The sequence below is a fragment of the Manis pentadactyla genome, chromosome 6, assembly GCF_030020395.1.
Source record: "Manis pentadactyla isolate mManPen7 chromosome 6, mManPen7.hap1, whole genome shotgun sequence".
Classification (NCBI taxonomy): Eukaryota; Metazoa; Chordata; class Mammalia; order Pholidota; family Manidae; genus Manis; species Manis pentadactyla.
In genome coordinates, this window is record NC_080024.1 from 2,803,412 (window position 1) to 2,829,177 (window position 25,766).

At 48.3% G+C, this 25,766-nt stretch overlaps 1 protein-coding gene across 3 annotated transcripts in view; it reads right to left on the bottom strand.

Moving 5' to 3' along the window:
• Positions 1 to 22,517, bottom strand: part of UBE2F (ubiquitin conjugating enzyme E2 F (putative)) — a 57,605-nt gene extending 35,088 nt beyond the window's left edge. Inside the window, exons 1-4 of one of the 3 annotated variants that reach the window (XM_036901148.2) lie at positions 22,359 to 22,517; positions 17,991 to 18,128; positions 9,062 to 9,091; positions 6,529 to 6,594 (exon numbers count right to left, since the gene is read on the bottom strand). In XM_036901148.2, the coding sequence (XP_036757043.1) occupies positions 6,529 to 6,594; positions 9,062 to 9,091; positions 17,991 to 18,108 (214 nt within the window). In that variant the 5' untranslated portion in view covers positions 18,109 to 18,128; positions 22,359 to 22,517. Of the gene's footprint in view, positions 1 to 6,528; positions 6,595 to 9,061; positions 9,092 to 17,990; positions 18,129 to 19,973; positions 20,125 to 21,954; positions 22,094 to 22,358 lie in introns of those variants that run through there. The other 2 variants (XM_057503376.1, XM_036901149.2) reach the window with 2 other exon arrangements.
• Positions 22,518 to 25,766: the final 3,249 nt, after the last annotated feature.

The following is a 25,766-nucleotide window of genomic DNA, read 5'->3' on the forward strand; positions in this document are numbered from 1 at the left end:
TTAGAAGAATAATAAAGTAATATTCTGAATAACTTTTATGTCAGCAAATTCCACAACTTAGCTGAAATGGACAAATCCTTGAAAGGAAAAAATTACCAAAGTTGACTTAAGAAACAAAACAGATGCATTACTTTATATCTATTACATAAATTGAATTAATAAATAAAAAATTCTCAGGAAGAAAACTCCAGGTCCAGTTTGCTTCATTGGTGAATTCTATCAAATACTTAAGGACAAAATAATATCAGTCCTACCCAAACTCTGTCAGAAAGCAGGAGGGAACACTTCTTCATCTGTTCTACCAGGAAAGCTAGCATTGCCCTGATGCTAAAACCAGATAAAGAAATTATAAGAAAAGAAAAATGCAAACTAATAGTCATCAGGAATACTGACACAAAATTCTATAGTAAAACAGCAAATTGAATCTAGCAATATAAAAAACAGATAATGCATCACGACCAAATGGGGTTTATTGTAGGAATACAAGGTTGCTTTAACATTCAAAAATCAATAAATAAAATTCACCATTATTTACAAAATAATGGAGAAAAATAAAATGATTACCTCAACTGATGCAGAAAAAGCATTTAAAAAATTCACACATTCGATGATCTCCAATAGGTTCTTCACAATGGTATAAAGGTCATATCAAAGTGTGGGCAAAGGGTTTGTTTGTGTTTATACAGAGGATCAAAGCCTAATTTGGCTACCCAGAAAACGAATTAAGATACGATATGAAGAAGAACTTCCAACATTAACATCCTCTGGAAGAGTCATTCCAGAAGATGATCATCAAAAAACTTCAACAAAGATCCTGGAGCTGTTGCAGTTGTAGCTGCATTCATCCCACCGGTTCCTGGAATTGCCATTGGAATGAAGGAGATATTTAAGCTGGCCTGTGTATACAGTAAAACAACAAATTTGACTGGAACTATACTGTCGGAACTCAACCAAGAATTAGGAGAAGTGCAAGTTGCAGTGCTCCAAAATCGTGCGACTATAGACTATCTACTGTTAAAAGAACATATGGGATGTGAACAGTTCCCAGGAATGTGTTGTTTTAATTTGTCTGATTTTTCTCAGACTATTCAAATTCAGTTAGACAATATCCATCATATCATTGATGAGTTTTCACAAATGCCTAGGGTACCTAACTGGTTTTCTTGGTTTTACTGGATATGGCTGGTAATTGTAGGTCTGCTTTTGTTATGTAGCTGTATTCCTATTATGTTAATGTGGGTGCACAATTTAATTAGTAGTTTGTTAAAACCTATACATGCTTATGTTACTCTACGAGAAGATATGTCAAAGAAATAATCAATCTTCCCATGTCTTCTTCCGCCTGCTACTTCTATAGCTTTTCTTCTTCCTTCCTTATTACAACCCTTTAGTAGAATTCATGCCTCATATCGAAAATTACCAAGTATCATAATTCTTCCAAGTGGTAAAGATACCTCAAGACAAATGCTGGGCATAGAAGCCACAGGGCATAAATCTGCAAAGAAGTACAAAGCTAAGCTTTTCAAAGAATATTGCTTCTCTCTCACTTACCAACTTTACATTTCCCTGTATGGTCCTGGAAGATGACTGGTTAGCCAGAGACGGGTAAGATTCCTCAAGGAAGGAACAACCTAAGACAGGCACAGTCGCAGGGGGGCCATCAGGTGAGAAATTGGGGATCAACAGAGGGGAGGCTTAGAACCTCACCCCCCGTTTTGAGAAAAATCTTCTGCATCCGTGGATGTTTTGTTGCCCTTGTCTAGCTTGGATTAATACTTAGTCTACAGGCACACACCTGATCATCTACATTTGCCCTCTTACAGCACTAAATTATGTTTTCTACCTTTATCTTGCATCTACCTACCACGTCAGCATTTTTTTTTTTTTTTTTTGTGGTGGCAATCCGTTCATTATTTATTACATTTTTTATTACATTTTATTTAAAAAAAAAAATAAGGGAGAAATGTGGGATTCACATATAAATCAAGTATAAAAATCAAACGAATAATCATATCTGACTTGATTGTTTATAGTTCATAATGCGTGATCAAAACCGAAAGTTTCTGTGATGACTGCCCTTGCACTGTTCACCATGTAAGAACTTGTTCACCATGTAAGAACTTGTTCGTTATGCTTCAGAAGATTGGAGACTGTTGAGAATTAGGCTTGGGGTTGATTAATGATGGTGCATTGAGTCCCCTATACAGAATTTTATTGTTGTTAACAACCATTTGATCAATAAATATGAGAGATGCCCTCTCAAAAAAAAAAAATTTCACACATTCATGGTAAAAACTCAGCAAACCAGGAAAAGGGAACTCTTCAACCTGATAAAGGGCATTAAAAAAAAATACACAAAAAAAACCTAACATCATATTCATTGAAAAATGAACTTTCCCCCTAAGATCAGCATCAGGAACAAGGCAAAAATGTACACTCTCACTACATCTATTCAACACTGTATTGGACGTCATGGCCAATACAGTAAGAAAAAGAAATTAAAGTCATACATACTGATGAGAAAGAAGGAAAAAGGTCTTTATTTACAGACGTGATGATCATGGACATGGAAATCCCTAAGAATATATTAAAAGCTACTAAAATTTAGTAAATGAATTTAGCAAGTTAACAGGACACACGATCAATGTATTTTAAAAATCAACAGTATTTTTATGTCTTAGTAACAAGTTAGATGGATATTTAAAAAATACTATTTACAACAGCTTCAAAAACCACTAAATACTCAGTGTCATCTTTATTAACAAAGTATCTGCAAGACCTATCCACAGAAAACTACAAAATACTGCTGAGAGAAACTAAAGATCGGAGTGGCTGGCCATGCTCACTGATTGGAAGACTCAATACTGTTAAGATGTCATTTCTTGCTGAACCTGTCTACAGACACACAGTCTCAATCAAAACCCCAGCACCAGCAAATGCAAATTAAAACCACAATGAGAGACTGTTTCACCCCCAAGTATTGGTAAGCATGTAGAAGGGCTGAAATTTATCACACGTTGATGGTCAATGTATGGTACAAGTTTCCTAAAAACTTAAACATATATCGTTCCCTTGACTCAGAAATTTCACTCTTACGTGGAATTGAAGAGAAAGGAAAAGTTGAGTACCCAAAGGACAGTGCGAGAAGCTAACAGTAGACATATTAAAACCAAGAGACTAGCGGTTACCAAAGGGGAGGGGTGAGGGAGGGCAGGAGGGGAGGAAGGGAGAAGAGGATCGAGAGGCATTATGATTAGTGCACATGGTGTGGGGGGTCGTGGGGAAGACAGTGTAGCACAGAGAAGACAAGTGTGGACTCTGTGGCATCTTACTACACGGATGGACAGTGACTGCAATGGGGTATGGGGGGGGACTCGATAATATGGGTAAATGTAGTAACCACATTGTTTTTCTTGTGAAACGAAACCTTCATAAGATTGTATATCAATACCTTAATAAAAAAATTAAAAAATAAAAAATAAAATAAAATAATAGCCAAGAGTTGGGAAGAATTCAAATGTTCATCACAGGAAAATAAACAATTATGGAATATGCATACAAAAGTGAGCAAACTACTGATACATACAACATGGGAATTTAAAAACATGTTATGTGAAAGATGCCAGATTTATATGAAATCAAGAACAGACAAACTAATTTATGGAAACAGGAATGAAAAGGGAACTAAGGGTGGGAGGCAGGGGCAGGGAACTGACCACAAAGAGGCGGAAGGACTTGGGGGACGCCAGCAGCACCTGTACTGGGGTTGTGTTACACAGCTGTATGCTTTTTCCAAAACCCATTCAGCCACACAGTTCAGAGTAGCACATTTTATTGTTAGTAATTATATACCTCAGTAAAATTTATTTAAAAAGCAAAAAGCAAAAATAAAAAAATAGTTAAGTCCATGGTCCCCTTGCCATGTCACAGTGGAGAAGGCTGAGGGGGCTTTCACGAGTCAGCCGGGCAACTATGACAGGACCCTGAATTGTCCCTCCCAGATGCCAGGGGGTATTTCAGCTGGTTTTTAAGTGTTTGTTTTGTCTTGTTTCACTTCATTTAATAGTACTTTTTCTTATTTTATGAGTTGATGTGGAGACTTTTTTCCCCCTAAATTCAGGTGTTTTCCTCTATCACCAAATTATACTTCCATCTTTTCTGTGAAGAATGCACTTATTCCCAAGCATGAGGGACATTCTAAAAACAAACAAAACTATGAAAATGTTACCAAGTATGATGAGGAACTACCTTGCCAGGAGCCTGATAAATAAGAGTTTGAGCTTCAAACTCAGACGCAATTCTCCCTCCCCGAGCACCCGAATACCTCTATCTTAAGGATTATTGAGTTTTCAGACTCAGCCCCAGGATTACTGGCTGCATATGTGCCAGTTTCAAAACCATCTGTTTCATGTACTGTTCATACTTTATTACTTAGGCATGTCTCTGTAATGTTTTTCAACACCAAGAGGAGCATGACTCCAACGTTCTTTAAAAACCACAATATTAGGCAAGTTTTTAGGGTTGGCAGCTCTCTGCCATGCTTCTCTTAGTAACACAGGGCAGGAACCGAGGCAGCATTCCGACTCACTGACACAAAATAAGGGCATATACACACTATCTGAAAGGCATGCTGGGCACAGAGCTCGGTGCAACAACAGCGTCCCTGCTGCACCATGACAAATATAAATGCTAAGGCACCAAGGAGTTACAGGCGCCAAAGCACAAGTCGCTGTTTCAGCTGATGGAACAGTGGCACCAGAAGTGCGGCAAACTGTCATCCACTGTCAAGAACAATGACACCAAAGACGCGTTCACACAGACAAGCTCGACAATCACAACATCGTGTAAATCAGTAAAAAAAATCCAGTTAAAGAAAAAGAAAAATGGCTGATGGACAGTGACTGTAATGGGCTATGTGGTGGGGACTTGATGATGCGGGGAGTCTAGTAACCATATGTCACTCACGTAACTGTAGATCACTGATACGAAAATAAAAAACCATTAAATAAATAAATAAATAAAAAGAAAAATGCTCATCCGGAGTTTGCACTCGACACAAACTCTCACTCATGCAACATGGTAACAAGTCTGGCAAAGTCAATCCAGGCCTGTGAGGGGCTGAGGCCCACAGCCCACGCTTGGGCAGGGCACGGCAGCAGGAGCCCCAACAGCCACTGCACAGGCCCAAGGAGGGCAGAGGGAAGAAAACACTTCACTGCGAACACACAAGTCCGAGGCCAATTGGTAAACAGAGAACCAATCTTAATAACCACGGTAATTTCTGAAAATACCCTATACTGCTCAAAAGTAACAGTAAATGACAGTCATAATGGTGACCCTGAGTCACCAAGAAACATTGCAGTGTGCTTGAAGCCTTGCGCTGAACCAGCAGACTGTGCGGCGTGTTTCAGTGTGGGCGGCCAAAGAATGGTTACAATTTTCACTTTTCCGAGCTGGAAGTGCTGCGCTGCAGGTCTGTCAGTGCTGGGCACGTGAGCATCCCATTTCCACCCAGCGTTCTGCACTGCCTGCGTCTTAGCGCTTGCTCGGCTTAGTGGAAATGGTACCAGACTCAATGATGTATGGGTCCCAGAACCACCAAGAGTTTTTAGAAGTTTTCAAGCACATTTTGAAAATGGGATTCTCCTGTTCCTATAAAACTTCCTCCATAGGAAAAGCCCATCCTGCCCGCAGGGCTTATTTGTGGTTCATTAGCACCTAGTAAAATGCTGCATTTTCTCTTACTCTTTCATTGGATCATGATGCATTTTTCTCTGTTTCTCACTCCCCTTTCAACCACCAAATAAAATAACACCCTCCCTTTCTTCCACAACACCCCCCACCTCCTTGCTAGTTCCCTCCGTCCTCCTTCCCTGCACCTTGCAGCAGCACCCGGGGCGCGGCAAGACACCCACAACCCACCGTGAATGCCACAAGGAGGCACTGGACTGAAAAAGGCACAAGTCATCCCTCTCGCTGCACAGTCTGGCCGAGGAGAAATGCATCAGGGTCCCGGGGCACTTGGAGCTTAGGCCTTATCAGTCCCAACCAGGGCAGCTGGTAATCTGCTTGCTCCCATGTGGCAGACCCTATGCTGAAGTGCTCCATACATATCATCTACTTAACCCTGACAACTGTCCCAGGAGACAGGTCCTAGTTGGTCCCCACTTTGCAGCTGGGTGGGCTGCACCTGAGAAGTTAGTGAGCAACTGAATGTGGTCACGCTATGATGGTGGGGCAGAGCCGAGCCCGCTGTGACTTCAAGGCCGGTTCTTCACTGCACACCAGCAGCCACCAGCGTCCTTCACATCTGTCGTGGGTTGTGCCCAGTTCCTGGAGTCTACACTGAGTGCCCAGACCCACTTTCCTGTGCTTTATTTGACTACAAAGCATGTCTTCACATGGACTGGTCAGCACCGTCATAACATTCAAGAAGAGGACAAATCAAGCCAAAGATGATAGGTGTGGCAGCCTTTAAAATCTGCTGTTTGAAAATCACTTTAACACTTGAGTATGTAAGAATATTACCTGGGGTTACGGTTAGCTGAAAGCAATGAAGCTTGTTTGGGTCAGGAAAATGCACTTTGCATGTACCTGCAAAAGAAACAGCACATCAGGGTGGTCAGAACAGCAGCCTAACACTGAAACACACATGAGGCCTACAGGGCTCCAGGTGCTGCAGACCAATTCAAGGGTCCCCATCACTGCTGGTCTGGAAGTAACTATGCCAACATGCTAAAACTGCAAACTGGCCATTTCTGTCACGTGTTTTCCTCATAGTGATTTACTCATTAACTCCAATTTGAGATGTTTTCTTTGAACCTTTAAATGGTCATAAAAAGAGATATTTCTATTCTAGAATTATGCTATTTCACTTGGAAATGAACAGCCATACCTCAGGGAGATTAACACATGTGGGTAAAGGCTAACTCAACCTGGAAAAACCAGGGAAAGAGCCCAGGCCAAACTTCTAGTCTGCTCAGCCAGCACCAGTCATTCATGCCCACCACAGCTTACGGAAATGAAGACATAATGCCAGCTTTGCTGGCTCACACCGAGTTTACCATGGCATTTCTGTAATGTCTTCACAACCCAATTGGTGGGTCAGCTTGCTTTGCTGGCGAAATGGCTCTCTGCTGACTCAGATGCAATGCTCTATGCCCACCTGCCACTCCAGAAGGGGTCTGGCTCAGGGCAAGGGCTTCCCACTGAGAGAAGAGTGCTACTTGCTAGTGAAGTTGGCTATATCCTAGATCTTCCTCCTTCAAGTGAATGATACAGAAAAATGGTAAATACCTAAGGAATGTGGTAGGAATATATGTGGAAACTGTATATATTTTATAAACTTGGAAGACATTATGCTGAACTCCTTGGGTCACCTACTGAATTTATTTCTTACAAGTCCCACTGAAAATACTTGCCTAGTTTTACAATGGTATAAATTTTCGTCAAAAACAGGATGATTCAAATTTAGACTTGGAAATGGCTTTAGAGACCATCCAGTCCAATGTCCTCAACCATGAGATGACATGGTTCAGAGAAGTTTGGTGATCAGCCTAAGATCACACAGGTTACCAACAGGAGTTAAGCACCCAAATTAAAAACTAGTCCATGGCTCCTTTCACTATACCTTGTGTCACTGCTTCATGAACATGCTACGTATGACACATGAAAACCACACAGGACTGTCAGTGGGGTCTCCTCTTTACCAATCCCTCAGAAGATCATTGCAGAGTGAAAGATAACACAGTGTGGAAGAGCCAGATTATATTGTCATATTCCTTATTTTAGAAATGAAGAAACTGGGGCCAAAGAGCTCCAGACTTTCACCCAAATTACACATCTGAACTGTGCACAAAATAATTTAAACCTTAATTAAAGCTTTATTTTTTCCTAATCTTAACTTGTAAAGATAAAAGCCACCTTTCTAGTGAGATACATGTTAAAAATATATATATATATGCCAAGGGTTTATTTATTTGTCGTTTTTTTCCCTGGAATATTTTAAAGCAAATCATTTGTAAATACTCCACTAGTAAGAAAGATAACCTTTTAATATAATCCCAAGATACTTCCTTCTAGTTCTAACTAGAAGAAAACTTGGAGGTCAAGCAATCTAGCCACTTTTAAGACATTTTTGACTGACACCCACACTAAGAAATGTATTTTTATATCACAGCCTAATATTCTTATACAAAAATACTATATATTATAAATAATTTTTCAAGAAACAGTATGCACTCACCCTTACACTCTGACTTCAAACTGCTTAGGGTTGCACTGCGCCATTACCCTTCCGCCTTTAGACAGAGGCTTGTGGGCCCACACCTACCTGTGTCAGAAGTGCCTCCACATCCACTGGCCTGTAGCACTCCCCAGACCAGGGGACCGGTATCTCCCCATATCACAAACATCCTTAGCCCTAGAACTACGGTTAACCAAATATGATGCTAAAAAGTTCTAATTCAGAAAGTAAAGATGGTTAAAGCTTTCAGACTTTGATGGTCTTATGAAATAGAAAGGGCTTGGGAAGGGATCAATGATAGGGGAAAAATAAGAAATGCTGACACCTATCACAGGGGAGCTGCCCGGTGCTCGAGCTTGCTCACAAGTGAGGACAGCAGTCGGCTTGTCTCCTTGAGCGGGAGCCCAAGCAAAGCGAGGATGCCAGGGCTGGGAGGGCAGCACAGCCATCCTGCCTCGAGCACAAAGGTAAGTTACAAATATGCACTTTCAGGGCCAAAAAGTGGCACTAATGAAAACAGGCTGATTTATCCACCTTTTCACTCAGAGAGGATGTGGGACAGAACACTGTGGAAGACACACAAACCCTGCCCAAACGCACTTCTGCCACGGGAGAGGGAGCACTGTCAAGCTTTGTTCAGAAAGATGGTGAATACCTCATTTTTATCAGAGCCTGCCTGTTTGTGCAAAACTAAAACTTATTCCTAATACACATGAAAAACAAGGTTTATGTTATGCACGGCTATTATATATAAGCTTCTTCATGCAATGATTTTATGGCACATCTGTCACACTTAAACAGGGATGCTATACTCACAAGGTAGATTAGCTTCAAGTTCTGCAACCTCTGTAGAAACAAAAAGATTATTGTCAGTATTAGTTAATTATTCCACATAAAACCACCAGCTCTGAACTGGCAATTTCTCCAAGACACTGAGGAAAAAAATAAGCTGAAGTAACCCAAACCTACACTTGGCCCAGAGTTTAGACCTGAAGCCAAGAAGCTACTTTCCAATATACACGTGACGTGCAGGAAGCCAACACAGGCAGTCAGAGCCCCTGCAGTCTACTTCAGTAGGACGAGAATCCTTTCAAGTTAACAGAGAGACTACCTGCAGGTGGCCAGTCACTGAAGTGCCCGTGACAGTCTTGCTCCCACAACTAGCAGGACACTGACCGAAACATCTCATCACCGTGTACACCTGGGCCCCCTCCAGTTTTTCCAGATCCACCTTCCTGCGAAGGTTCACCCAGTGGCTCAGACTTTCCCAGTGAGAGAGCCTCCTGCTGGGGCAGGTACAGCCACCACTGTCACCTGCGGCCATTGCCGGCCACCCCAGGGAGTCGCCTCCTTGGGGCCACGTTCCCTGGCCTACCACTCTCCTCTAGGGCCTCTTCCACCAGCCACTCATTCAGTGGGCAAGCCCAGCACCCGTCTCCCAGGACAAAGCCGCAACCCCCCACCACGAGCTGAGCTGACTTCTGGAAGCATCCAGAAGTAACTGGGCAGGCAAGTTTCTGTGCCTCCGACATAACATGACATGCATGCTCTGGGGTCCTCCGAGCACAGAGATTCTCTCCAGCTGCGGAGATGCAAGGAAGGAGGAGGTTTTGAGGCCTGGCTGTAAAGGACAAGTAGAATGCAGTGCTGCAGAGGTGGGAAACAGTGTTCTAAGGAGCTAAGTCAGCGACGTGCAAAGACATACAACCCAGACACTCACAGAAACCAGAAGGTACACCGTACAGCCAGAGCAACAAGAGCAACGGGAAGCAAGGATGAAAACGGGGCCAGCGCCGTGGAAGCCGAGAGCCCCACTCAGAACTGCAAACTTCACTTCTGCAGTGATAGGGAGCCAAGAGAGAGTTCTGAACAAGTGCGTTTGAGCTTTGCTTTAAGAGAACAACTTTAGAGGGCAAAGCAGAGGTCAGGTGACCTGTGAGATGGGCACTCTGATAGGCAGCAAGGGCCCAGCAAAGGCAGAGAGGGTGTCAGGGTGCCTGGAAGCAGAGGATGACAGGATCGCTACTGATGTAGGACAGGAGAGGCAGAGACGGCACCGGGGGTGCTATGCCAGGAAAGTCCAAGGAGGATGCTGAAGGCTGGGTGCACAGCCAGGGCCCAGGAGCCCCTGCAGTGATGCCCCCTGGCCCCATGAGAGTGACAGGGCGGAGAGACTGGTGAGAAGAAACCTGGTGGAGAGCAGAACGAGGAACAGGGAAGTTATCGATGAGAAACAGGCTGAGGAGTAGGAGAGGCCTGGGGAACGTCGTGGTCCTGTGAAGAAAGGGCGGCAGGTGTGAGGGGAGGGGCCTAAGGCAAGGCCCCAGGTGTCAGTCAGGCTCTGCTGAGGGCACTCAAAATACCAGGGAGGCAAGTGGAAAGATGGAAACTGCATTACAAAAGCTCAGCCAGTGGGAGGTGACAATACAGAAGCAGCAGGTGTGCCAATTCCTCCCAGGGAAGCAGAGGGGGCCAGAGGAGGGGAAGGGGAGCATAGCGGCCATGGCAGCAAAGCGCAGTGCTGAGGAAGAGCCGGCAGCCAGTGCTACTCAAGGCTAAGGGCTTTGGGCAGAAATCTGGGTAGACAGGTGAGCTACTAAATGTATTAGCTGTGGGGCCCAGGCATTTGGCACGGGCATCCAGAAACGTGGGTGGGCAGAGGGGCAAGGAGCTGGGGACGGAAAGGTGCCGGCGGCCCCTCCCTCCTGGCTCCGGGCCCAGGCCCACTGCTTGGGGGGCGCGGTGGTGCAGGGGATGGGCGGTCGGAGCCTCTCACTCAGGAGGCCATGCAAACCCCTTCAGGGAAGCCAGGCATGAGGAGAGGGGTAAGTTATCATTCTCCTGCTGTGCTGTGACTGGAACAGGAGAGATGGGAGGAGAGATGGGACAAGATACGGGCCTGGGAGTCTGCCTTTTTGCAGTCTTGTGTTGTGATACATGAAAATATACTCAGTTCACAAAACAAAAGGATGATCGTGTGAAAGGCTCCCTATCATTATCCTGGTAATGACCACAGGGATCTTTAGTCTCAGTAACTGTTAGTTTCATCTTTCTGACTGGCCCAACCCCGCACTCCTCAAAGCAGGTTACTTGCTGAAGAAAGCAGGGTGCAGACCAGGCGGGGTGCACCAGGCCGAGGCCACGCTCTGCTCCAACACTCACACAGGGCAGTTGCTTTATCCAAAAAGCACACATTTTATCAAATGAGTCACTCATACTAATAATTTTTAAACAAATGTTATCCATATTTAATTAAAGCATATGTTTTTAAGGAAAATACTATTTACATATTTTATTACACTGTTATTTAACCTTTTCTTGTTAACAATTTACAAGAAACTGTCCTTGAAGGTCCTTCTTTTGAGAGGCAGATGCTGGCTACCTGAACTCGGCTCCCCCTGGCAGGCCTACCTGTGTGTAGTCAGTCAGGAGAACACTGGTCATCCTACTTTACAAAACCCAGTGAAATAAAAACAAACATGCCCAGAGGACCTGGGTAGGGGGGTGGGAAGCACACAATGGAAATGAAATGTCTGAGAAGATAGTTTAGGGCCAAGGGGCAGGGAAAGCAAGGCCTGGACACAGGAGAGCCACAAGGAACACACTAGGGACACTGTGCTGCCCAAGCAAGACAATCCTGCACAACTGGAGTGAGCGTGGGGGCAGGAGGCTGGTGTCAGAGCCTCACTGTGTAAGAGGGTTCTCTGCCCTGGCTTCTCACTGATCACCTAGGGAGTGTTTTGCATTTTTTTTTTAACAGCTTGGTGAGGTACAATTTACATACCATAAAATAAATAAACCTTAAGTGTATGATTCAATAATTTTTTTGTAAGATTTAGAGATGTTCGTCCATCAACACAATCCAATACCTGCAGTGCTTTTGAAAATCCTGCCAACCCAGCCCTATCCAGACCAAGTACACCAGGAGGTGTAGGTGGGGCCTAGGCCTCTGCATTTTACTCTCCCCAATACAGGAAACCACTACAGGCCACTACCCACACAACTGTTTACTTGGATGGACTTAATAATTTCATATTGCAGTCTAGCATTTAAACTTCAGAGATGAGCGTTATGTCTGCTCTGCCATGTTCAATGTCACTCAGTCAAGGAGGGCGGACAAGGGCTAGGGGAGCCCTCGGACCCAGTCCAGCGATGACCCTACCACAGTCCAGACCTCTGCAGGCTTTTGGTCCATGTGCCAGTGCAGGCAAAGAACATAATCCTGGATTTCAACAGAGATGCTCAGCACTTCGGTTCGACCCAGTACAGAATAAAATAAGCCACGTGTACTCACGGTGTTCCTCTAGGGTAGCTGTCAAATGACAAGCAGTGTCTGTTCACTTCAAATGATGGCAAATAATAATTCATTAACATCAGTGGTTCTCACCTTAGAATCTATGCACAGTGAAACTGAACAAAGAAACAAGTGATTTGCTTTACATGCCCTAGAGGCCTCTCGGCAAAGCAGCAGCCCTTCCGGGTGTGACCTCACTGCCCGCAGGACACGAGCCCCACCTGTAAGGTGACAAGAGATTATCTTTAAACTGCTAAAGTCTCGCCTGTGCTAAGACGTGAACACTCCTACCACTTATGGGCCCAGCCTTTCTGGGAGGTGCCCTGCACAGTTCCGTGGCCGCACAACTTCCCTCTGAGAAGCCAGGCTCTTTGTCTTTGTAACTAAAGGTCAAACCACCGAGCCCACTTGAAGATGACTACACTGAAACATCCTATGACAAATCCCCCGGGGTCCCGCAATGGCCCCCCACGGCCCATGCTCATGCTTGTCGGCCTCGGGCCGCTCACAGCACAGCGCTCCCAGGGCTTCCACGCTGCTGCCCCTCTTCCCGGTGGGGGCTGTACGGTCTGACCCAGCCCTGCAACCTCAGCACCTGGCCCCGCGCTGGGCGCACACAGGGTGCTCAGGAAATACTTGGCGAAGAAGAAAGGTGGCACTGTCCCCAGTATGAGTGTCCTGAGACGGGAGGAGCCCTTCTCCTCTTACCTGTGGGGACGGAGGCATTCCAAAGGTGCTGGGGATTGAGGTACGTCCCCCAAAGTTTCTTTGTTGAAGGCTTAACTGCCATGTGATGTGTCAGGAGGGGGGGCACCCTGGGAGATGACCAGGATTACATGAGATCATGAGGGGTCAGGTCCCTCACTGGAAGAGCCTCAAGGTGTGTGCAAGCCAGGAGGGTGTCTGCGTTAGGAAATGAATCTGCTAGTGCTTTGATCCTGGACTTCCCAGCCTCCAGAACCAGGAAAAATCAACGTCTGTTGTTGAGGTTCCCTAGGCTACTGTATTTCACTAGCAGAGCCTGAGCTGACTGGGACACAAGGCCAGTCAGATGCAGACAGTTCTCAGCAGGCTCCCCAGACCCCATCAGGTAACACCAGGCAGGAGAGCTGCCCCTTTCCACCCAGGGAGAGACAGTTACTTCCCAGAACACCTGACCACCTCCTTCCACCTGAATCACTACCTCTTAGATTTCCTGGACTGGAACTTTAACTCTTAGCTTCCTGTCTGTCTTTATGCCCTGAGCACCCCTTCTTCACCCACAGCATCCATGCACGGTACCCTTATCTGGAACACCCGTGAACCAAGGGCATCAGCCCCTCCAGAGACTGCAGCACTACAGCCTCGGCCCAAGGACCCCACGGAGGCTGCCCATCAGCCCCTCCCCTCAGCCTAAGGGCACTGCAGCTGTACAGAGGGCAGGCCCAGAATGCTCCGAGCCCCCTGCCCTCTGGGAGCAAGCATGTGACTCTGAAAGCCTACATGGCTTCTGTCGCAGAGACCGGTGTCGATAGGAATGGAGCCCCAAGATTACATACCACCCACTTGCCACATTAATAGATATGGTGAAATTTCAGTATTTCCAGAATCTCTTGCCTGGCTTTAGTGCATTTCCATATCAATAGGTAATTACAAAGGCAAGCAAGGGCCTTTCTGGACCTGAGAGGTTGGGTGGGGTCCCTTCTTCTGCAGCCGGGTCGCAAGAGAAATGGGAGAGAAGAAAGGGACCACTACTTGTAAGAATTAGATGGGTTTCTCCCACTTTATTTCTCCCTTTGACTGATTCCTGTTTCAAAGGTATTTTGCCTGGCGGTTTTCCCCTTGGAGTCACAGCAGACAAGGCTGACGTGAGACCAGCCTGTCAGCCAGAGATCCTCCCCACTGTACTGGCCTGCTCTGTACACCTGAGGGGTCGCCAAGTTTCCTGGCGGCTTTGCTGGTGTTCAACCCTCCAACACAGCCAGTCCCCCTCTGTGCCACTGCTCCCGCTTTAAAATCTCTCATTGCAGCGCCACTAAATGCTCTGAACGTCCTTCCAACAGACAAGCCAAAGGCCAAGGCCAAGCCCACGCCAGGGTCATGGGCAGGGCGGGGCGGCAGCAGCCCTGGAGAGTAATAACCGCTTCTCCTTCCCCACTCTTCCGGGACCCCTGGAATGGGGCCCTCCCGATCTCTTCCACCCCACAATCCAACTGCCCACATGGACCCAGAGGTCCCCACTCAAGGGAGACCCCATGTGGCACCCATGGAGGCACCTGCACCTTAGACACTGGGAAGCATGTGTAGGTGGAAGCATGTCCAGGCCTGGAGAGCAGAGAGCTGCACACCACAGACACATCCCCAGAAGCCACTGCTGAAACAAGGGGTACAGGGGCTGATTAGGATAAAAGCTGTACACGAATCCACTGCCTCTTACTCCCCTAATTCCAGACCTGACCCTGAGCTCAGTCAACTCCAAGTTTCCACGTTGAACAAAGATTAACGAGGTGTAAGGTTCCTCCCAGCCTGCCTGGAGTCCCCAAGGTCTTTGGGGGTCACTAGCTAGGCTGGCACACAGCAGGCACTAAATCAAACAGTGTGAACAGGTGAGAGAACAGGGAGACAAACATGCCCCCACTAAATGGAAAGGGCCAAGCTCCCAACAGACACAGAAGCAAATAAATAATGCTGCTCTGAGGGCTTGAGAGATGGGGAGCACCACCAGATTCAGGCCCCAAAGTGCCATCTGCCCCATGGCTGGAGCACTGCTGACGGCTCCCCAGGCAGGCCCAGACCTGAGTGAAGGAAACGCAGAGTGACACTCTCTGTCCCTGGGTCCCCAGCTACTAAGATTCAGGGCAGACGGCAGCCCTCAGTCCTCGCGGATACCTGACCCAATTGCTCTACAGCCCCCCAGGGACGGCTGCTACAAGCACGTGTCCAGCTCCAGCCCAGAGGACATCCGGGGGAACCACCCAGGGGCGCAAATGAAAAGCTGGTATGGCCAAGGTGCCAGCACGGCAGAGGCCATGCCCGGCCAGCTGCTCTACTGCGGGCTCCGTACTTCCAGGGAGAGCTGGCAGCAGCCTCCGTCACCCTGCAGAACTGGCCCCACTATTCCAAGAAAAAGAACAGGAGCTTCAGCTGTGCAGCCACCTCTGGGCCTCACCACCAGGCACAAGTGTCCCTGCTGACCTCCAACCTCCCCCATCAGTCAGCTCAGTCCTACAGCCCCTGCCCCAAGCCAGATGCCCCCGTGACTGTGGTCAAGCATGGCAATGACTGGGTAAAAACGTCTCTTTTTGCCTGTCCTTCTCTTTGCGGTCCTTCCTTTCAAAAGGTGATGGGGCACACAGCCCAGATCTCCTCTCAACAAGGACTGTCAGCAGACAGACGGCCTCCAGCGGCTGACACTGTGTGGGCTTCACAAGTCCTCCTCCCAGGACGGTCCCCACCTGATGGCCGTCGTGCCTGACTGGGGCAGCTGGGAAGGGCCATGCTCAGCCTGCAGCAGAGGCCGCGTACAGTCTTCCTTGGAACTCGCCTTCTTCCTGTGCCCGGCCCTGCTTCCTTCACCTCCCTCCAGGAGGCTCAGCCCCAAGGGCACCCCTAGTCACTGTCCTGCGGGACAGGTTCCCGGCTCCAGGAGCCCAGCCTGCGGCACTCAGTCCCGAGGACACATGTGCCCACTTTCTATAACCTACTGGTCCACACGAGCAGCATTCTTACATGAGCTGAAGTCCCAGCCCAGGATGACAGTCCTGTCTGTAGCATTCTTGCTCAACTCAGACACCCTACTTTCCTTAAAATCCCAAAAGGGGGGTTTCACCCTAAAGGACTCTCACATACCCCCTCCCCCAAGGGCTTCACCACACGCCACCATAGCCTCCCCGGCCCTGTCTCCACCACCAGAAATGCAGCATGAAGACCGCGGCCACATCCCGCCACACAAAAGGGTGTGTCTTTTATCCTGCACCTTTCATTCATGGCCTCATTGCAGGTCAGGCCCACCCTCCACACAAGCTCATACTACTCACCAGACAGCCCAGCCTGGCCCAGCAGCCCCATGGGCAGGAAGGAGGCCACATGAGGGCTGTGTGGCACTGAGCACCACGGCCCACACCACCAGAACCCTGATGATCACCAGGGCCCCATGGAGGACGGAAGCAGGTGGCCTTGCAACGTGGTTTTGTACCTCTCCTGGATGAGTCCCACGAAGTCAAAGGCCCTTATGTGGGCCCCGTAAACCCAGGCAAGGACATCTCCTGTCCTGGGGCCTTGGGCAGAGCCCTGCTGGGTGGGCCTCCATGGGCTCCCCGGGCTGTGTCTGGCCTGGAGGTACCATCTGAGGACTCCCAGGCGAATCTCTGAGCACTCTGTGCCTCCCTGAATTCTCTTCTTGGTGGACTTGCACCTCAGTTCTGCTAACTGGGCTTCTGTCTGCTGGGTCGGCTTCCCCAGAGCCTGCTCCAACCCAGCATGTGGGTCTGGCTGTTCTGCTGCTATAAAGCTATAATCTGGGTAAGTGTCTTAACCTGTGTGTCCTACTCCTTCCTGAGCTTAGCAACAGTTTGTTTCTGAGAAGCTGAACTCAGTGCATTCACACCACAATCCTGCCATTCAGTCCATTTCAAGACATACAAATGCCAGTAACTCCCATGGTGTCTACCTGATACAACATGAGAGCCATGCAGGCCCTCTTTGCTCCATAGCTCCCTCCCTGTATGTTTGAGAAACATAAACACATGCCATAAAGCAAGAGTGCTGCGAACTGCTTGCTCCTTAGAGGAAAGAACCACGTCTTCCTATTTTGTGGTCCTCACAAGCCTAGGAAACTGCCTGAGCACCTGACAGTTGTTAAGTTTGTTTTATGAACGAATGCAAAAGGTCTGCATGCATATTCCCATACACACACACTCACACACATTATATAAAGCCTTCTCCAAAGACAACAGTTCTAGGACACTTACTAACTCTGTGAAGACAACTGATTTTGCACAAGGTTCTCCTCAGGCTGTGACTTGATTAAATAAAGAAGAATCCTAAGAGCAAACCAAACCTTACTCCCTCTTTTTACAGCCCAGTTTCTGGTGGTGCTGAGGACTCCAGAAGAAAGGAGGAATCCCCAGCCCAGCCCAGCCCAGCCGTTTTAACATCAGCACTGAGACCAGGCTCCCAGGCTGGCTGGCTCTCAGCACCCCATTCCTTCGCCTAGCATTCTGGCAGCCCCTGCAGAGAATACTCCCAGTGTGTAACACACACCACCATTTTAATACCATTTTCTTGCTATTGGCATTTCCACATCATGTGCATAGTACAAAGTCCTTCCACTGTAGGCGATAAGCAATTACATTTTAAAACATTTCAAACAAGTGTTTCTATTCAGCAACAGGATGCTTCACATCCCAAAAGAGCCTCCAGTAGAAGTCATTTTGTTACAAGGTATGGAAACAGCTCACATGATGACACTACCTTTAACAAGCAGCCTGTCTCTCACAGACACCCTCCGAGTGGAGTCGGAGGCCGTGGCCGGCGCCCGGGAGCCTCTGAGGCCATCATCTCGTTTCAGTTTACTTGCCAGCGTCAGCATTACGACTACCGAACGTTCCCCTGAAAGACAGATGGAAAGCAGGGTTTATTAAGGATGTGTGTCTAGATAGTGGACATTGAACACAATGATGGAAGGTGGGTTTTTCCCTATAATGTATAGAAAAATTTAGCACTAGGCACATTAACAAAACTGGATTCCTGCATAATAAATCTGAGTAATCTCTATGCTATCCTTTTAAGAGTTTAATTTTTCTGAAGTCTGAATGAAAATTTTTAAAAGGGAGAGCCATACATTTGGCACCCACTGGGCCACAGGTCCTGGGATGCAGGGTGACAAAGCTACCGTGAGCTCATGGCCTAGGGAAGCGTTGACCGGAAGGTTCACATGAGCCCACCACTGCCCATCGGTAAGTCTGCCCCTCCCCACTGCAGGAGCCTGTGTGTGTGGCCCCCTGGGCCTGGTCCATCACAGACCTAGGGATGTGCCAGCCTCTGGTAAAGGGGCGCGGCTCAGCCTCCAGGGATCCCAGGATAGGGTGCGGCAATGCTTTGCTTTCCTTCTTCCTTTAAGGTGTGGCTAGAACCTATCAGCATCTGCATTTGCATTTATGTCTTTACTTCGCTTTTAAGCAATACCACCCTCAAGATTGTTGTAATTAATGTTCCTAACTAGATTTTTTTTCACTGGCTACTTCCAACCCATCTGTGTTTCTGGTCCCCCTGACAAAGGCTCACTGGGAAGGACAAGACTAAATACAGGTGACATACCTGACTGCTTGGGATAAAGGGCTAAAGAAACACCAACTTCTGCATTTATGGTTGTCCTCTAGAACCTGCCTGTTTCTAACATAAACTGTCATTCAGGTGACTGTCTCCTGGCTTTTTCTGCCTGCTTTTCCACAGCTGGAGAGACACCCTGGAATGTCTTCTGATTGAGAACAAAATTGTCACCAGCCCAATACTTCCATCATTTCCTTTGCTGCTGTAATACCATTTCCTTTGGATACTATTTTTCAAAAGCTAATGATCTAAAATTTCCAGATGAAAAATTTGACCTCAGCACAGTTCTAGCTTGAGGCCAAGATGCTAAAACTTTAGAATACCTCCCCATTTTTGCCATTTTTAACCCAGGACCCTGTATAGCTTCTCACACCATCTTCTGTGTATTCCTCCAGACTGCTAAGATTTTATTTTCTATTATTTGAACCATAAAAACATATTGAATATGATCTTCTGAACTGTACTGTCACATGACTTACTGTACAGACACATGACTTATTATTGTACAGACACACACACACAGCCTAATCCCTTTAAGAAAAAGTGGTGTCAACAGTTCAAAAGATAGTTTTATTACACATTAATGTTCACAAGCTCCCAGTATTTCAAATCTGAAGACATCTCCCCACAACTCCCATGCTTTTTTAAGGACTGTGGACCCTGGGGCAATGGGACCCAGCTGGGCTGTTGAAGGCCACTTGGCTGTTAGAACCAGTCATCAAAGAAACCCTAGTTTTCCTTTTGGAGATGATGAAAACATTTTTATCTTGAGTGTGGTGATGGTTTCAGGGGTGTATACATGTAAAGACTGAAGAAACTGCCTAAGTTAAATATGTACCCTTGAGTATATGTTAATTACACCTCAATAAATTTGACAAAAATGTGAAAACCAGCACTAGTTTCATTCCTCCTCTGCAAGCCATCTCCTCAAGGACCAGCGCAGCTAGCTGCAGGGACCATAACCATCCAACTCAGATCGTCTCAGATTTACCCAGGGCAGGGACCTAGTTCCATCTGCAAAGTAACCTCAGCAGGGGGAGGTCTGGGGTGGGAATAGCGCTCAGCCCACAGGCTACCAGAGACGGCAGCCCCGTCCAGAGCCAGGCGCTCTCGCTCAGCCCCCACTTAGAATGATCTTGCAGGATCTGGATCATAAAGCAGTGTTTGCCTCCACAGCCATCAGACTTGAGCACATCAGTCCTGCCACACCATCAGGGTCACCTAATCACAGGCCGAGATAAGCACCCATCACAAATTCCACTTGGTTTTTATTTTCCAGCTGACCTTGGTGATACAAATATGACAAAAAGTAAAATAAAAGCAGTGTATGTAAAGCCGTTTAGCAGGCATTACCATAGGAAAGTCACAATAGTAAGCCCCACGGGAAAGCAGAGCCAGGGTGTATGCCTGGTGCACACGCAGCTCCCCAAAGCCCTGCACTGTAGCGGCTGCTCAGAGGGTCCCAGCAAGGCTCACCCCTAGACTTTCTTCTATGTCACTGAAGTGTGAGGACTCTGCTTCATTCTTTTATACACCTACTACTCCACACTGAATTCTCTATGCCCCATGTCAATCTACTTAGAGCCAGAGTCCTGGCTCACCACCTTCAACAAGTCTGGGGCCCTTAGTAAAACATACCAGACACTGACAGTGCCAGGTATATACGAAAATAACACTGGTGCTTTGTTTTTCATGGAAGATATTACAACACTTACTTTCCTAGCATTCTAAGAAATCTAAGTATATAAAGATCATCTCTTTTTCCATCATCTGTATCACTACCGCAGGCCACTACAGGGTTAAACCATTCCTAATTTAGGAATGTTTCCATAGCTGTTAAATTAACTCTATACAAAGAGACTTGAACAGAAATAATTATTCAAATGATCAAGAGGGATGCTGAACACCCGCAGCTGCTTCAGAATTCTCTTTTCCTTCAATATGCTTCACCCCTTGAAGACTTCATTTAAAACTCAACTTCCCCTTTGCTGCAAATTACACTCTAAGGCAGCATTTTCGGTAACATACCAGCTATGTTGAATAGCATGCTCAGTCTTTAAATCCACAAATCATAATTGGCCCATTTAAGTTCCTCCTCTGGGTGGGACTTGCTTTCAGACAGTTCAAAGAAGATTCTTAAGGGCTATTTGCTGATGTCATCACCAAGTAGTATTTACTCAGCATTCCTGCCTGCAGTGGCAAAATCAGGCCATGTAACCTGTGCAAGGACACTAGGGGCCAGTCAGCTCATGGGGTGGGCAATTCCTCATTTACAATTCTTTCTGCCATGGAAAAGTCCCAATCTAAGTGTAAAAAATGGAACTGCAGGTCACTAAGGGACATCCAACTTTTCCAGCCAAAGAGGACCAGATCAGGACACAAAGAAGTCCACACCCCATCCTCCTCCTTTAGAAGGCCAGGTCCCAGGAACCTCCCACCTGACACACAGGTCACCCTGGTGGGCTGAGCCCAAACCTATTATTCTCAGCACTGGACCTGCCCCTCCTGTCCTTCCTACTACCTGAAGGGCAGGTACGTCCGGTGGAGGTCCTCACGTCCCACACCAGCCGGCCTCGTGATTTGCCTCTGAACATCTCTCCCACCTGCACCATCCCCCTGTTTTCATTCCCTTACCCAGCCAGAAATCCTCTGCAGGGGGCAAGCTGGCCTCCCCGCTCCTCAACACCACCCTGCTCATTTCTGGAAGCTTCTGTTCAATCTGATATCCAGGTCTGGAATGCCCACCTAATCCTACTCCTTCCTTAGAATAACAGACTCCTGTCCAGATTCCAACACCTCCTCCGAGAAGTCTTCTCCCGCCACTCCAGGCCTTCCTGACCCGACTCTAGCGCCAGACGGAAATCGAGAGGCCGGCCCAACCCCCTCCTGTGACAGATGAGGAAACTGAGCCCCAGGGAGGGCAGCGCCACACCCAAGATTACACAGCAGCGGAACCGGGTCTAGAACCCAAGACCGGCCGTCCTGATCGCTCCAAGATGTCCTCCCCCCGTCGGTCCCCGGCAACCTCCTCCCAGCTCGCCGGCGGCCTCCGGCCGTGGGGACGCTGCAGGCACGTCGGCGGGCAGGGAGCCGCGCTCCTGCTCACCCTCGCGCCCCCAGGCCCAGCCTGGCGCCCAGCGCAGTCAGGACCCGACCGCCCGCGCCGGGGCCGCGCTTCCTCCGGCCGCGTCGGGCTGGTGACCTTGGGCCGGCTCTCGGCGCTCCGCTTCTCCGGACAATGCGGCTGGCAGCTCCCCGCGCCGGCGGGCGCGGGCGAGGCCGTGCGTGCCCGGCACAGGCCGGTGGCTCGGTGCGGCCGCGCCTCGAGCCCCGCCGCGGCCGGCGCCCCGGCCCGGCCCTGCCCACTCACACCCTGGCTCCGCGCCCCGGTCCGCGCCCGGCAGAGCCCGCCCGGCTCCCGGCGACCAGCGGTGAGGGGTGTGCGGCCTGAGGCTCCCCGGCACCGTCCGCCCGGTGCGCCGACGCCCCGGGAGCCGAGCCGCCCCTCACCTGGGCACCCTGAGACCGGCGAGGCAGGCCAGGCGCCCACACCGTGCCCGGCCGGCCCGCGGCGGCGAGACGCGGCCCCTCACGGCCGCACCGGCTTGGGGCGGCGGGACCGGAAGTGGCGGGGCGGGGACTCGGTTGCTCTCTCTTGCGGCGGCCGCGAAGGCAACGGGCGCTTTAAAAAAAAAAAACTCAAAGCCCCGAAGAACCTTATTTGGAACCCGACACGCGAACAGCGGGTTGAACGGCTGGCTGCTCGGGCTTCGCTCATTGGCAGAGGGCGAGGCCAGGGGCGGGCACGGTTCTCGCGGCCGTCGCTGACTGGCGAGTGGAGGCCGGGGCCGGGGGCGGGCCGGGGGCGGGGCGGGGGCGCTTCGTCTGGCTCGGAGTCTGCGCACAGCAGCGCTCTGGGCTCAGCGCCGCGTCGGGCCTCCATTCATTCTGCGGTGCGCAGGACCTGGGGTGCGGCCCTCGGTGCTTTGCGCAGTCTGGCCTGGAGGAGAGGCCAGGCCCCGGCTGACCGCCTTGATGACGGGCCGCCCCGCCTGTAGTATGGGGGCGGGGCGGGCAAGGCCGCCAGACGTGCGCGTAGCCTCGAGCCCAGGTGTGCAGGAAGGGAGCTTAATGGCCACATTTGCCAAATATTTACTTTAAAAAGCTGCTTCAAATTGTTCTCTTTCTAGCCTGAGTACAAATTCTCATGTCTGTGTTCCCGTGCGATTGTTAATAGACGCCCTGGGCAGGGGTCAGGCAAGGCTCCGGGAGGGGTGGGCCATCTGAAAGACGGGGTTCGCGTGGAGCGGCCGAGGAGCCAAGGAGTTAGGATTTCATTTCCAGAGCCCCATTAAAGGTTTTAAACAATATAGTGTCTAAGGTTTCTTTCTAAAAGAGGCTTCTGCCACAGGGCATACATCTGCAAAGAAGTAAAAAGCTAACCTTTTCAAAGAATATTTCTTCTCTCTCACTTACCAACTTTACGTTTCCCTGTATGGCCCCGGAAGATGACTGGTTAGCCAGAGACGGGTAAGATTCCTCAAGGGAGGAACAACCTAAGACAGGCACAGTCGCAGGGGGGTCATCAGGTGAGAAATTGGGGATCAACAGAGGTGAGAGGTGAGGCTTAGAACCTCACCCCCCCTGTTTTGAGAGAAATCTTCTGCATCCGTGGATGTTTTGTAGCCCTTGTCTAGCTTGGATTAATACTTAGTCTATAGGCACAGACCTGATCATCTACATTTGCTCTCTTACAGCACTAAATGATGTTTTCTACCTTTATCTTGCATCTGTCTACCTACCACTTCAGCATTTTATTTAAAAATAAAAAAATAGTAATAATAAGGGAGAAATGTGGGATTCACATATAAATCAAGTATAAAAATCAAACGAATAATCATATCTGACCTGATTGTTTATAGTTCATGATGCGTGATCAAAACCGAAAGTTTCTGTGCCCTTGCACTGTTCACCATGTAAGAACTTATTCACTATGTAAGAACTTGTTCACCATGTAAGGACTTGTTTGTTATGCTTCAGAAGATTGGAGACTGTTGAGAATTGGGCTTGGGGTTGATTAATCATTGTGCATTGAGTCCTCTATACAGAATTTTATTGTTGTTAACAACCATTTGATCAATAAATATGAGAGATGCCCTCTCAAAAAAAAAAAAAAAAAAAGAAGGGATCCAAAAGAAACAAAAAAAATAAAAGAGGCTTCTGGCTCCAAATGAGCTGGTGGGAGGGGAGCCAGGAGGAGATGGGACTCAGGAACACCAATGAATAACAACGGAAGGTATTTTGTCTGATTGGAAGCAGTTTTCTCCTTCCTCACCTGGCAAAAGTCCTAAGCTTTCCTAAGCTTAGAAACCACTTGCTCAGAGAGGCCCAGAAGTCGGGTGCAGGTGGCTCCTCTGTGCTCCCCCTTTCAGGTGCTCAAGACTTACTGTCATTGCCTGTTTCCCTCAGTCCAGCTCTTCAGGCCTGCTGGTGTTCCCCGTCCTTACTCGGCTCCCCCCACCCACTGCCTGACACGGCAGGTGGTCAGAACTCATCTGCTCGATAAGCATTGCGTGACCTTGTCGCAGCAGTCCTGGCGAGAGGAGATAAGACCTCGAGGCAAAGCCGTGGGTGAAGGCACAGCTGGAATATCTTACTAAAGGGCCACTCTCTACAGGACCGGCTGCAGCTCACAGGGGCCCACACGTCACCCCTGTGGGTAAATGAAGCAATTTCTACCTCCATTTCTTGAGTTGACTTGTGCCTTCACCTGAGATTTATTTAGGGCTTACTAGGTTTTTAACTCATGTAATCATCACAACATCACAAAACTGGCATTTTACCACAGTAGGCCCCCCTTTATCTGCGGTTTGCTATTTCCAGTTTCAGTTACTCTCTGTCATCTGTGGCCAGGAGATGATCCTCCTGACATACAGTCAGAAGGTCAGCAGTAGCCCAATGCTACATCCTAATTCCTGTGTCATTCACCTCATTTTATCTCATCACATAGGTGTTCTATCATTTCATGTTAACAAAAAGACCAGTGAGTACACTACAATAAGATACTTTGAGAGACCACATTCACGTAACTTTTATTAAACTATATTGTTACAATTGTTCTATTTTATTATTGTTAATTTGTTACTGTGTCTAATTTATAGTTAAACTTTATCCTAGCTAAAAAAACATAGTATCTGTAGGATTCAGTACTATCTTTAGTTTCAGAATCCACTGGGGGGCTTGGAATGTATCCCTTGCAGATAAGGAGGGATTACTGTATCCCCACTTTACAGATAAGGAAACTGATGCACAGAATTTAAGTAGTCTTCTGGACATGGCAGAGTTGGGAATTGCCCTCAACCAATGCACCATGCCCCTTAGGCAGTTGGTGGTGCCAGCAGCCAGGAAAGGGGTTCATCCTCATGCTTGCTGGAGAAGTAATTTGTCATCATTCAGGCTTTATTTGTCATCAAACAGATACAGAAGACTGGAGTGCTCACAGAACCTCAGGCGGCCAGCTCACGGGACCTGGGGATAGCACAAGTTGCTTATAGCCCATGGGCCTTCACCTCAGTGGCTCCATCGGAGTCTGGGCCTCTGACGCTGGCCTTGTCCTCCCAGATGCCTCCGTGGAGTCAAGGCCGGGCCTCAGACACACCTTTACAATTCAGGCCACAGAGCGGACTGCCCCTTCCCTCCTGACTTCACATTCTCTAGGAGGATTGACCAGGCTCGGATCATGCGCCCACCTGTGTGTGTGTGTCGGTGGGGTGCGGGGTGGTGTCGGAGGCGGGGTGGGGTGGGGGGGTGTTCAACTGTGAGCCTCACGGGGGTGCTGGTGCCAGAGGAAGTGCAGGGAGAGGCGATTCACCAGGGGTCCTTCCCACCTCCTATACCACAACCCCAGGAAGTTCAGCC